General features: G+C 49.9%; 1 protein-coding gene across 6 annotated transcripts in view; it reads left to right on the forward strand.

Moving 5' to 3' along the window:
• LOC139796560 (transmembrane protein 263-like) overlaps nt 1-11,047 on the forward strand; it is a 249,812-nt gene extending 238,765 nt beyond the window's left edge. For all 6 annotated transcript variants that reach the window (XM_071744752.1, XM_071744755.1, XM_071744757.1 and 3 more), the window contains one exon: nt 6,168-11,047. In XM_071744752.1, coding sequence (XP_071600853.1) covers nt 6,168-6,454 — 287 coding nt within the window. In that variant the 3' untranslated portion in view covers nt 6,455-11,047. The remainder of the gene's footprint in view (nt 1-6,167) is intronic.
• Nucleotides 11,048-13,967: the final 2,920 nt, after the last annotated feature.

The following is a 13,967-nucleotide window of genomic DNA, read 5'->3' on the forward strand; positions in this document are numbered from 1 at the left end:
AGTTAGACGTTTGTCCCTGAGGGCTCAGCCAAGGAAAACAAGTCACTCCGTTCATTTACCCTTCTGAACCCTGTCTCAGTGCTCCGAGGCAGAGGCATCAGCAGTTACTACTGCTTCTGAGGCACGTGTAAAGAACAATTAAAGCTCCTTGTGCCAGTGAGGAGCCCTGGGGTGAGCCAGCCCTGGAGACAGCTGCCCTTGTTTTGCTGTGTGCAGCAGCAGCAGCTTCCCGGGCGATCATGTTGCAGAGGGAAGGGATTTACGTCTTGCTGATCACGGAGTTAAAAGTTTAAAACTCCCAGCCTAAACTCAATGTGGCATTTCTAGGCTTTTCGCTGGTGGCAGCCGTCTTGGTTTGTAGCATTCAGGGCTGGGAAGAGCAGAGCAGCTGAGCCTGGGAAGCTGTTTTCAACCGTGGGATTGATGGCAGGAGTGAAGCACGAGTGTTTGAAGAGCAAAAGCTTTGTTGTGCTCCCTTTAACACTTTGCCTGTGACACTGCAGGATCTAGATCTTTGATCCTAAAATGACAGAAAGGCAGTTCCTTCATCTCAGACTTCACAAGGTTCAGCTAAGCCTTCTCCAGCTGCAGGCAGGAGGGCTTGGAAGAAGGTAGTGTTGGCCATTCCCTGGAGATGGGTCCTGCTAGGCAGTGTCCATGGAGATTTCAGATGTGCCCAGCAGTCAGAGTGGTCTCTGCCTGTTTCAGCTTCCTGTGCCAAAAGAGGAGTGTGTTTCCCCAAAAAGTCTTAGCTACAGCATAAACCTGTGCAGCTCCCCAGCTGGCGTGTGTGGGGAAGGGCAAGCGTTTCTCTTGTCTTTGACTTGCCTGGAAACTGGAACCCTCTCTGGAGAAAATCTGGAAGTTGTCATTGGCATCCCTACTGAGAAAGTCAACAGGAATCTGTCAGCACCAGTCATGACAATACAAATACAATTTCCCCACTTAAAGCACTGCACCAACTGTACCTAATTAACCTTCATGACAGTGCAGCAATACAAGGAAATAGGGATCATTAACTTCAGCTTCACTTTAGAGGAGGGGAAGAGAAGAAGCAGTGCCAGCCCCATGCATTTCAAATTGAGGTAGGCTCGGAAAAATCACAAGGTTAAAAATAATAACAATCCATCTGGGGTTCTCAGAGCCTGAAGAGTGCACTTGAATCAAACTTTACGTTTTTTCTCCAAGAAACGTCAGTACTGGAAACTTCTCTCCCATACATGCTTCTTCGTGACTCAACAACCCAAGGCTTTTAGAAAATCACAAATTCTCAATCAGAGTGGTGCAGAAGCCATAAAGGTCAGAGCAATTTGCTTGGTGTTGCTTAAAAATCACCTGGGCAAAGACAGGACCAGACTGTGTGAGTAGCTGACCCTCTACCCCTTGCTTCTTCCTCCAGACTGACTATTTTTCTAGGTAGAGGAACCTGCATAAATCCACCAGTCCTCACTTAATAGCTGCCAGAGAGGTAATTCAGGCTTGAACTGGTGACCTCATGCGTTCCTCTTACTGCTGAGGGACAGACTGATGACACTGACTGGTGACATTCTGGTCTCTGAGCCAGCCCAGGGGCCCAGCAGGGGTGGAAGTGTCCTGAAGATGCAAAACCATACATGGGTGCTCCCTGAGGCAGCTTTCCTGGCTTGGGGCTGTTTTTATAACTAAGTAGGCAAGAGCAACTTGTACCAGTCCTTTTTAAAGTAGAGTTCTTGTCTGGCGTGTCCACTGCCAGCAGGGACTGAGGGGAAGTACAGTGCCTGTGCCATTTGGAGTTGGCACCAGCACAGACCAGGCTGCTTTTTTGTCTCACCAGAGAAATGCAATGCAAAGCTTTGAGGCAAAACCACAGAGCCATGTGGAAGCTTTGAAAAGGGGTATTGGTTGTAACCCATAAACTGATCTCACTTCTGCCCTGAGTCATAGATGCTGTCAGGTTCAGACTAGAAGATCCTGTTTTGTCTGGAGCCCCAGCAGGCTGGAATCCTGCTCTGGAGAGAAGCCATGGGGGCATAGAGAGCTGTGGCTGAGGAGAGTGGGGTGTGTGGGGTCCTGACCCCAGTCCGGAGAGTCAGCATTCATAAAGGAATGCATTTTATTAATATCTTTTTCTCCTTCTGTTCTAAGCTGATAATAGAGTGAAGTGAAGCTGAAGGAACCCTTGAAAAGGCCAGGTCATTGATGGAAAGGAAAAAATGCTTGGCAGATGGTGAAGATCTTTCATGAGCAGCACGGGATCCAGCAGGCTCAGGGAACAGAAGTGTGCCCCTGCTCAGGTTGTGTGTCTGTCTCTCTGATTATTTTGTGTATTTCATCTCCGCTGTCTGTCTTGCCCTTAATCTGGGCTCCTCTGTGCCAACAAAATGCTTAGCTCACTCCATTGTCTGAGAGACTAATTTGCACTGTAAATCTGATGCTTATCTTACATGACAGTTTACCGTGGGGTTTATTGCAGTCCTGAAGACAAACTGAGGATGGATAGAAATCATTCAGTGCATCATCTGGAGTACAGAAGGAATATGAATATGACCTGTTTCAGCCTTTGGCCAGGTTAGGATGTGGCCCCTTGTAAATGGAGACACAAATGATTTTTTTTTCTCTTTTCATCTATTTAAACCTGAAGTTGGTTGGTTGGTTTATTATGGTACAGCTTCTGTTCTGCATTGGAGATGTTGGGATGCTTCTGGAACAGTTAGGACTAAGTCCTCCATTCCTCCTCCCTGGTGCCTTTGGAGTTTTAAGGACAAGGAGAGTGGCTGCAGACCAGGTGCAGGTAGATCTTGTGCTCCAGTGTGCTGAAGCTTCCTTGTCTCTGGCAAGCTGAATTGGAAAGAACCCTTGTCCTTGTCTTTCTTCATTAGTGTTTCCTAACACTTTCTCCAATATGTTTTAGTTCTTTTAACATCCCCCCACAATCTCATCTGCAGTTGCCTCCTTCTCTCTCATCCCTGGGCCATCCCCCTGCAGGCGTTCACAGATCATGTACCAGATTTTCCCACTAGTGGTGTCCTGCTGGGTATCTCCAGCAGCCCCAGGTCAATCAAAATGTGGACACAGGCCTAAAACTTCCTACAGAAGAGTTGCAGGTAGCTTCAGAAACCGTTTTATCTGGATAGGCCAGGAAAATTATTGATAGAGCTCTTGGTTCTGCAGCTGGGAATACCAGTAGGTGTTTTAATGCCCAAAGCTTCTGCATTGCAGTCCTGTGATGGAACACAAAAGATTTTGCTTCCTTGGAAAGAGGAACAGGAACAGAAGACTTGCCATCCTCTGAGGATTGGAGGACCAGTCTTATATTTGATGAGTAGAGCCCTGCTTTTACAGTTGTGTGGTTTTCTGGATCCCTCTGATATTCCTGCCATTGGACTGAAGACAAAACACAAAACCAGCAGCTGGAGGGGCAGGCAACTGAACTGGAAATGGAACTATGGGGTCTCAGGAACGTTGAGGGAGAGGGGAAAAATAACACTTAGAAAAATTGTTGAGGAATAGGCAAGTAATGTATCATATACCTGGTAGAAGTGTAGCTACTCAGGCTACACCAGAAACTGCATTCAAAATCCACTTTGCTGCCCAGATGATCAGACAGACAAGTAACCTAAGGCTTATTCTCTGTCATCAGAGCTTGTGAACAGTAGACTCCCTCACAGCCACTGTCCTGAGACCTGCCCGAGGGAGAGCTCTGTACAGCCTAGGAGAAGCTCAAGGGAAAACCTGTGACTCCAAAAAGGCTCCAAAGTCCACAGAATTTTAGAAGACTCCAGCACAAAAATACCTAGGAAAGGTTCAACGTACCTCCTAACTCAAGCACAAAAATACCCAGGAGAGGTTCAACATACCTCCTTACCTGTCATCTAGGTTAGTCTGCTGTACACAGTCTCCTCTGAAGAATCCCCTTTCTCTTCCCTGTCTAGAAATGGAGCCAGAGGAATCAAATCACCTGACTTAAACTTCTTTTTTAAGTGCCTAAAAGTTAGTAATTTTAATCTGAAGACATTTTGTGTTTCCTAAGAGGCCTGAAATATCCTTCTTTCCTACAGATAACATGGTACAACCTGAGAGTCCTCAGTGTGAGTAGATGGCTTCCCCACCCACCCCAGTGTTTGTAGTACAGGTTGCAGCTCTGATCATTTGGCAAGATCAGGTTGTTCCTTCATCTGTGTCCATCCAGCACTCTGGGGCAGCTGGTTCTTTCAAGAATAAAAATAAAATGGAAAGGAAAAAGCTTATTTTCCAGCAGCACTTAAAGAACCTACTGTGTTGTGTGACAGACAACAGGAGGATGGTCTCTGCTCCAAAGGATTCACAGGGTAGCTTGGCAGAAGTACACTGAGTAGCAGATATGGTAAAAGACATGGTGTGAAACAAGTTAGTAGCAGTAAGAGGAAAATGAGTGCTTAGACTGCCTAGGTCTGACATCTCCATCAGCCAGGGTGTGTAGCATGCAAAAGCCCCACACCATGATGAGCTGCTGGGCCAGCCTTCCAGCACTCTTTGGTTGCTGGAGAAAGAAATCCACAGCCTGCAGCAGTGTTGGCTGTGATTTGTGGAAATGAAAGTTGGTGAAGACATGGAATTGGAATTTCCAGGCAGAATTTTCTGTTGTCTGGAATATTGTTAACAACAGACCAGAGAAACTGCTGCCAGGGTGGATAAACAATGGGTATTTAAAGAAAGGAGGTGAGGGGACCTGAGAGTGTGGGAGAGTGAGATGGAAGGGCTGGGATCTCCAAAGAGAAAGAGCATTCAGCCAGCAGCTCTCCACTACCTGTTCTGTAGCAGCTACAAGCTCTGTTAAGCTTGTCTGGGAAGCTGCAGCCAGGGTGTCTCTCTCTTTGGTCCCGGGGACAGATGCCAGGCCTGTCCCTGGGCCAGGCTGTGCAGCCAGACCAGCATCATCCTTGAGGAGCCTCTGCTGTGTTCTGCCCTGAGACTGCCTGGAGCTGACATGGCCCCTGTCCTGCACTCTCTGCACCATGGTTTTATGCATGCTTTCAGAAAGCCATTTCCATCCCAGTCATTTCCTTGCTTCTCAGGAAATAGGGTGTGCACTGAGCTGGGGGCCAAAGCCCTCCTGCTGCATAAGCTCTGTGCAGCTTTTCTTCTGAGTAGTTAATGGGTTAGAAGGGCTGCTGCTGCTCCAGAGATTCTGTATTCCCAGCTGGTGCTTGCTTTTTTTCCTGCCAGGATTGCTTTATTGTATTTTTGCAATTATTAGTAACTCATCTCGTGTATGGAACTGGCAGTGAATCAGAAGTCAGAGCATCCAAAATATCTTACCCCATGAAAAGAGCAGCTCCTCCTCTGCTGTGTGTGCGCAGCTGACGCAAAGGGAGAGGATTGTGTGGAGGCCAGCAGGAGAGCTGTCAGGTTTGAGTCCCGTGAGCATCAGTTCTTTCTGTCAGTGCTTTCCCAAGAAGTGGTGAGCTGTGAACGTCACGTCTGCAGTGTCGTGGGCAGGTGCAGTGGCAGCTTGGGTGGGTAATGTGCTGGCCTTGCTCCAGCTGGCACAGGTAAAGCAGCAGTGACATAGCCTAGCAACTTAAGCACTGTCTTGACACTATTAAATACAGAGCTGAGATCTCTGGAGGGCTTGTACAACCTGAGGTGATGTTTGTGTCACTGTATCTTTGCTGCAGTTTGTTATTTGTGCTAGCTCACTGGCAGTTCTCACTGGATAGGTCTGTATTGTGCCTCAGTCCCTCATCTGGCGTTAGTGCAGACCTGCCTCCAGACAGATGCTTCTGAGGACCTGCAGGCCATGCAAATGTCAGCTGGTGCTGTATACAGTTCCTGCCTCCCATGCTGGCATTAGTCTTTGTGATTTACTGGTGTTATCCAGCATGCAGGAGAGGGAAATTACATCTCTTCTTAGTGGAATTTGCTTTGCCAACACTGAGGCTTGCGAGTTAGGGGCTGCAACTGAGCTGTCTTCTTCCCTTCTCTGTCACTTGGGCAATGCTGCTTCCATCCCTACTCTCCCACAGCTCTCTCCTGCCATGCTGTGGGCCTCAAATCACCCTGGTTCCTCCTTCAGGCACCAAGAGGTCTGGAACTGCAAGGGACACGCACCATGGTGGACAACCCTCCCGGACTGGACGAGGCTCCCAGAGAGTTCTGCAGCGTGGACACTTCTGACTTTCCCTTTCTCTCTCTCTCTCTCCCCGCAGATGCCAGCAGGGAGCATCCACAGGAGCAGGCAGGGGTGATTTGGAGGATGACGGGCGGCCTGTTCAGCATCACCCGGGGAGCCGTGGGGGCCACGTTGGGAGGAGTTGCCTGGGTGGGCAGCAAGAGCCTGGAGCTCACCAAAACAGCCGTGACCAGCGTCCCCGCTGCTGGCGTCGGACTGCTGAAGGGCAGCGTCACGGCGGTGACCGGGGGCGTGGGAGCCGTGGGCAGCGCGGTCGCCGGCAAAGTCCCTTTCACTGCAAAGAAGAAGGACAAAGCTGACTAATCCCCACCACAGCTCTCTTCCAAGAAAATCAACCTGCCCATTCTCTTCCCCCGACACAGCACCTCTTTGAGTTGGAACCAGCTGCTTCAGGGAGGGTCAAGCACCCAGGCAGACTCCAGCCGCAGCACCTCCAGTCTGGCTCAGGTCTCACGGAGCCACTGTCAATGCCTTTCATTCCCATCACATACTGGGAACCATCTCTATTCCCAGGGTTTCAAAGGTGCAGTTGTTTCTGCAGTTTCCTTTCTCCCCTACTGCTTTTGTGAGCACAGAGGGGTGTGGAGAGTGTGCCAGGCTCCATCTGCCTGGAAGTGGGAGTAACAGGGGAGGAGGAGGAATGATGCCTGGCTTGAAGTGTGGGTTGTGTAGTCTAATTCATCTTCAGTTGGGAAGACATACCCTGAAACACCCCTTCCCTTGGCTCTGGGAGATGTGTTTGGGGGATCTGCCAGGGGAGAACCACAGAAGAAAGTCCCACTGACATAAAGGAGAGATACTGTGAAAGTGGAGGAAGCCTCCATCCTGCTTTGCACCTCTTACCTTTTCTTTGCAGGGCCTGTCCACAAGGTCCTCCCAGTCACTTAGTCCCTGGCTGAATTGCAGCTGTCATAGAAGGAACCCTCAAGCTCAGCAGAGCAGCTCTGGGGATGATGCCACACAAAGGTATCATATGGCCTGGGCCATCAACTTCTGCACACATTGTCTTGGTGAGAGGCAGGAGGAAGAAAGCTGTTGTGTGTTCCCACCTGGGGAAGGAGGGGACAGTGGCATCTGCCAGGCCTCTGTGATACAGCAGCACAGATGATGATCTTCCACAGAGAAACAAACCAGGCCCTTGGGTTTGATCCTTGAAGTCCTGGCAGCATCCCTATCTGCAGTATGGGCATTTTGACTCTCTCACTCCACAGATGTCAGTAGTAACCATGATCAAGTGTGTTCCCAAATGTCACCCATGTTCTGCTGCAGGCTGGGAAGGGAGACTCTCCCTGTGAGTCCAGGAGCTGTGGGCAGGCATTGGAAAAGGCTTCCCTAAGGGGCTGAGTATGCCCCAGTGGCAGCCAGCCTGAACAGGGCAGCAGCTCCTGAGGCTCCAGCTCCTGTCCTCTAAATCACCATGTTGCACTAAATAGCCCAGCACATTCATAGTGCTGCAGAGACCCAGACACCTGCATTTATCTGGGAATCACAGACACCTTCAGACTGGCCCAAGATGCTCAAGGGGCCACGTGGTATTGTGCACACTCACTCTCTCACTCACTCCAAGGTCCCCTGTAATTCTTGGGATGAAGAAAGCCACAGGCTCCACCACTAGCTCTGCCACTCCTGGCTTTGGCAGGTGATTAGCCTAGGTTGTTAGGTGTTAGGTGCATAGGCAAGTGAAGCAGTGCTTGTGCTGTATTTTATAAATATGCATCTGTGTTAGCATATGTATATATGTATCAGTCCACAGGTATATCTTCAGCCAGGTAAAGAAAACTGTGCCACTGCCATGGAGGAGTTTACTTAGTCATCTTCAGCACTTCCAGCATATGGCTTTTCTATAGGGTTCTCGTCAAAATAAAAATCATGTTTTAGAGGATGTTTTCCCCTCTGTTTCCCAAGAGCATAGTTTCTTGAAACCAAAGGAATGTGAAAAAAAATCCTTTTCTCCCATTTATGTGGTTTGTTTACTTTCTACCCTGTCTTTTGGACATGGAAGCCAGCTTCCTTCATCTTAATTTCCCATTCAAGGTCATTGCACTTCCTGGTTGCTCTTTTGTGCTTAGGTCTCAGACATCAGGGAATACGTAAGTACAGCCACCACCACCACCATAATTTTTTTCTGAATGTTCTTGGGGTTGTGAAACAGTTTTGATTCTGACCTTTATTGTATCCTTAGGCCTGACTTAAGTTGCTGTGTCCCTGTGTAAGTCATCCCACTGTTATTCTCTCTCCATACCCTTCACTGGGTTGTCCCTGATGTTTGCAGTGGCAAGAAGTTGCTGATCTCCACAGTATGTTACTCTTGATAGCATGAGAATGGTTTAACCTACATCCTTGTTTCTTGAAGAGAAAACAGCATTTGGTATGTGTGTGCATTTCTCTCTCTCTTTTGTTCTCATGGAGGCCAAGTTGACCCAGACATGTTGGCTTTGTCTCTGAAGGCAGCATCTTCACAGAAAGATCAGGCCTTGATGTGTGCCTGCACTTTGCTGGGATGCTCATGGCAGTTGGCAAGGCCAGAAGCAGCCTTGTCAGTTCTCCCTTTGTCTCAACTGCCCTGCAAAGCAGGGAATAGCAGTTTGCACTGCGTGGATCTCTGCTCATTGCTCTCTCTCCCTCAGCACATCTTATTTCTTTTTCCAGATCACAGATTGTTCCTAAAGTCAGCTCTAATCCCGAAGCTAAAAGCTGCTTGTGCATAGCTGGCTATGCTGTCACCAGCCCTCTTAGAAAGGTAAAGGTACAGTTTCTTACCAGTTTGGGTGGAAAACAATCTTCTTTGTAGCCACCTCTCCCAGGCTTAGACAGGAGATGTTATCTAAGGGACTCTGCTTCACCACCAGCCCCTGGGCAGGTGATAGGTATCATACTTCTGGCTAGTCAATACTTTTGGCTGATCAACAGGCCACATGGGCTCTTGCTGGGGCTCTTGCAATAGTATTCCCAAGCCATTTGCTGCAGACACTGTGTGTGCAGAGCAGACATGGAAAATGGGATAAGGATACACTATGGAAGGCCGTAGCGGTCCTGAGGTTTTCCCATCTTTTTTATTTCTGTTCTTCTATGTGTCCTTGCAGTTAAATGGAGTAAAGCTCTCCATTTGTCTGGAGTTTCCATTTCCTTGAGGGGTGGCCTGGAAGATGGGGTGAAGTAGTGTGAGGGGAACTCACAGCATCAGTTGCTATTCTTACAGCCCAGCTAAGGGAGAACTCATGGACTATAAAATAGCAGAAGAGAGCAAATTAGCAGGCAGAGGTACAAGATTAAATTTACTCCTAAACCAGGGCCTCACACTGCCTAAGAGGCATTCAGGAATACGTAACTATGCAGGACTCAAAGGCCTCTGGAAAGTACATCTGTGCTAGTGTGCTAGATCATTTTGGTTCATCCAGCTGACCCAGCTCCAGTCTGCTTTTCTGGCCACTCTCAGCACCAGAGTAAAAGGAAAACAGGGTCAGTGTCCCAAGTCTAAGAGAAAAGACACCTCCTGACTGATTTGTCTGCAGGACAGGAAGCCCTGGATCAGATGAGAAAGCTTTTGGCTTCTGACAGCTGCTCCATCTTTTCTCCTCACCCCCTGCAGAGACTCCAGCCAGCTCAGAGTCTACCTGGACCACTGGCACAGCCCTTCTGCCACTTCCCTTTCATGGGAAGAGGAACAAAACCTACACTGTGCATAAGTCTAGTTGCTAGATACTAGATGGGAGCACTCTGGTACAAAATACAGGGGGTAGCACTGAGGTGGAGGGAAGGATTGAAGGGAGTTAGTACAAGGAAGAGTACCAGTTTTCAGGTGAGAAGCTGAGGAGGGACTGGTGACAGGGGAAAGCGAGGAATTGGAGAACAATAGAAGAAGGGGCATGGAGGGAATTTGTTTCCTAGGACAGGATCTGAATCACAGGATGAACGTGACAAAGTTTGTACTAGGGAAGAGGAGAGAAAGGGCAGTGGAAAAATGTGGGGTTTGGTATGTGGTGGTGGTCCACATCTGGCCAGTGCCCTGCTACCATTTAGCTACACTGATGTGCCCAATAGATGATCCATGTGCCAGACTGGTTGCCTCCTTGCCAGCTTCCCCTTTTCCAGTTCTCCCCTAGGCTTTTGTTGTGATCTCCCCGTGGTGGGGCCAGGTTTCCCTGTGGTGGAGGTGGGATGTGGTCCTACATGCAGCCCTGTGCCCCACGTGGCTGGATGTTCCCCATGCCCAAGGAACCTCCCCCAGCTGAGAGGAGAGCCCACAGGCACATTGTCTCCCCCCTTTTCCCTTTGCTCGTCTCATTATCCTTCACTTTTTTTTTTAATCTCTCCCAAGCTTTCTGTCTTGCCCCTGGAGAGAGCTCTCCAAAGCTCTCAATGAGACCTTTGTTAAACATCCACATTTATATTGGCTGGGAGAACACAGAGGGTAACTCTGCCCCCGCAGCTCCCCTGGCTGGGAGAGAAGTGCATGTCTTCCACTCCTCCCTATCCATTTGTGTTCTGTCTGTGGAAAATCTTAACCCACCTCTTGTCCTCTGGACTCTCTCCTTGGCTCTTGTCCCTGTGGGTGGGTCATTGCTGTGTCTCCATTGCAAAATTATCTTTGTGAAAACAACTGTGTGAGTGGGAACAGGGAGATGTGTAGGGAGAGCCACAGAGCTCCTGGAACAGATGCTGGGTCCTGACTGCCTCTCTAGGAGCTGAGGAGCCCTTTGGCAACCAAAAACCATCACTGCGGCCACACTGTCCCTTGGATGGTGATGGGCTCTGGAGAACACTTTTGTTCTTTATCATTTCATTGTCTGTAATTGGTTTCCTACTAAATTTGTTTGCTTGGTTTGTTTTGCAGTGTGTTTCTGGGAATATTCTGCATCTCTGTATTTTAATTACAGTAAAATTTGAGGATAAAAATCTTGGTTATGCTGGCTCTTGTTTCCAGTGGGGAGAAAAAAGGAGAGGAAAGGCATTTGAAGATGTCAGACTCCTTGGGAAATCAGATATCTCCCCTAAGGGCTCTACATGAGGCACCAAGCAGGGCTGAATCTCTGTCCCTCCTTAAACTAGGACTCAGCTTTCAACTGCAATTCAGAAGCCACTTTGCTGGAGACACATTTCCTGATCAGAATGGTAAGAGTGGTTTGGAGAAGGCTTCTAAAAGTAAATTTCTTGTGTTGATTTAAAGACCATTGTGCATTTCAGGCTGGGGACAGCTGGCCTAGTCCCCTAGGGTGGGATCTGAGCACCCAAAGATGGGAAGTTCTGTTTCTATAGCAGCTCTTTCTTCGTGCAGGTTTGCGTGGAAACTTCTCCCAGCAGAGGACATGAGAGAAAGCCTGATTTCCCCCCAGAGCAGACAGCCCTTTCTGCAGGATGAGGTAGTTTGACATCCTGCTCCAGAGCTGCAGGGGAGCCCTGTGGAGCAGCCAGACCCTTCGCTCACTGCCTGGGAGGCAGGGTGGGTGCTGGGGAGGGCACCACCAGCCACCCCGGCTGCTTCACTTGCTCCACAGGCACTTGCCAGGGCAGAGCCCCCTGCACCTCCCCAGGAGCTCAAAAGGGAAGATTGCAACCCAATGTCTGGGCTGTGTGGTTTCAGTCCCCAGACAGGATGTCCCTTTCACTGGGATGAGGACAGAAGCCAAGAGCTCAGCATTTGCTAAGTGCTGGCAAGAGTATTAATTTAGTAACTAATAACAGAGCAATCAAGCCATTTTTTCGTGGTCTGGGTTTTGCTGCCAGCTGCTTAGTAAGAGCAGCAAGCTGATGAGGCTGGCTGCAGCCACCTCTGCCACCTGCCCTACTGCTCTGTCATTGCCTGCAGACAGGGCTGGAGCAGCAAGGCTTTGGGATGCACAGAGCTGGTGGCAGGAGCAGGTTTGGCAGTGGAGAGGAAAAGGTGAAGACACTCATTGCTGCTTCCCGTGAATGAAGGTGCCTGGGGTGGAGGTTTCTCCCAGGAGCTGCCCCCATGCCTCTGTAGGGAGGCAGATGGAAGAAATGCCCATCCCACAGGGCCTGCACACTGTCACCCCCTTCTTCCTCATGGGGCTGGAGCTGGCTTTGTCACCTTGCAGACAGCACAGCCGAATTACAGCTGCTCCAGCTGCAAGCCCTGAGGAGAGGCCATCAGATGCAATCACCCCTGCTCAATATTTTGTGCAGCTCAGCTGAAGCAAGTCTGCCATGTTAAGCCAGTTTGCAAAACACCAACAAGCTGCCCCTCCAGAGGTCTCTAAAGAGGAAAAGGATGCTGAAAAATGACATATAATTCCAGCTTTCCCCTGCCTCAACCAGATGGTGGGTGTGCAAGCAGCACCTCCCAGCTCCTTGTGTGCAACTGCAGTGCCCAGTCTCACCCTCTCCCATCCAGGACCTTAGACTGGAAGCTGGTGGGCAGCAGACTTCAGAAGAGACCATTGGAGAGGAGACCTGCCTGATGTGGGCTGTGGGCAGCTCCAACACATCTGTGGCAGAAGTGAGTCAAGTGCTGGGAGTGTTCAGCTCTGGGTGGATGTGACCAGCTGTGGTCACGTCTCTGTGGGTCCAGGAGCAAAAGAGATGGGAAACTGCTGAGGCATTGCTGTCTTCTGTCCCCTGGGATCGGCCCCAGTGGCTTCCCATCTGCAGCTGCCTGCAGTCTTCAGGAAGCACCTGGGCTGTTGGGAGGGAGGGCTGTGTGTGTCTCAGCTGGCCGGACTGTTCAGCAGGCAGAAATCAAACAGGCAGGCCATGTCTTGCATCAGGCTCTTGACACTATCCTGCACCATTGCTCCTGCCCTTCGTGCCCAGCTTCTCCATTCAGATGCTCTGCTCTGCTTTGCATTGCTGTGCTCTCCTTTTGCTCTGCTCTGCTTTTGCTTTGCTCTGCTTTGCTGTGCTGTGCTCTGCTTTGCTCTGCTCTTCTTTGCTCTGCTTTTGCTCTGCTCTTCTTTGCTTTTGCTCTGCTCTGCTTTTGCTCTGCTTTGCTCTGCTCTGCTCTGCTTTGCTCTGCTCTGCTTTGCTCTGCTCTGCATTGCTCTGCTCTTTTGCTCTGCTCTGCTTTTGCTTTGCTCTGCTTTGCTGTGCTCTGCTCTTCTTTGCTCTACTCTGCTCTGCTTTTGCCCTGCTCTTCTTTGCTCTGCTCTGCTTTGCCCTGCTTTGCATTGCTCTTCATTGCTCTGCTCTTTGCTCTGCTCTGCTCCTTTTCTCTTCCCTGCTTTTCTCTGCTTTTCTTTGCTCTGCTCTGCTTTGCATTGCTTTTCTCTGTCCTGCTCTGCCTGCAGGCGCTGCCTGGCAGAGGCTCCCCTGCTGCCTTAAGGCACCGTGTGCGCCAGGCTCTGCCTCTATACAGAGCAGGCAGCTAACAAAAACACCTTGTGCGGTGCCAGGACCATCTTCTTGTTCGCCTGTTTTCATTCTGGCAGTTTTATGACCTGAACCAGAGCACTTTTCTCTGGCACTGCAGGGCATGAGCAGCATTAGATGTGGGGGGGGGGGGGAACAATGAGGGGCAGCCAGGTGGGGCCGGGGTCCCTGTGCTGGTGCTGTGAGCACCCTGCAGCTGGGGGTTTGGCACCAGGCATGGGCTGTAGGACAACAAAGTCTCAGGTCTGTAAATGACTGCCATGTTTCACTTTTTGTCTTAACTACTTGCATTTTGACATCCTTCAGATGCAAACGTACATGTCCCAGGTTGAGGGGGACCGTGGTTCCCAGCTGCCCTGGCAGACTATGGTGTGGCTCCCCCAGCCTTCCTGTTCCCAACCCTATAGGGATGCTGGGGGGACACCAGGAGATGCTGCTCCTTCTCTCTTGGTGCACACACCCCAGTTCAGTCACTGAGGTCCTTCAG

This window comes from Heliangelus exortis, chromosome 5, assembly GCF_036169615.1.
Source record: "Heliangelus exortis chromosome 5, bHelExo1.hap1, whole genome shotgun sequence".
Taxonomy (NCBI): Eukaryota; Metazoa; Chordata; class Aves; order Apodiformes; family Trochilidae; genus Heliangelus; species Heliangelus exortis.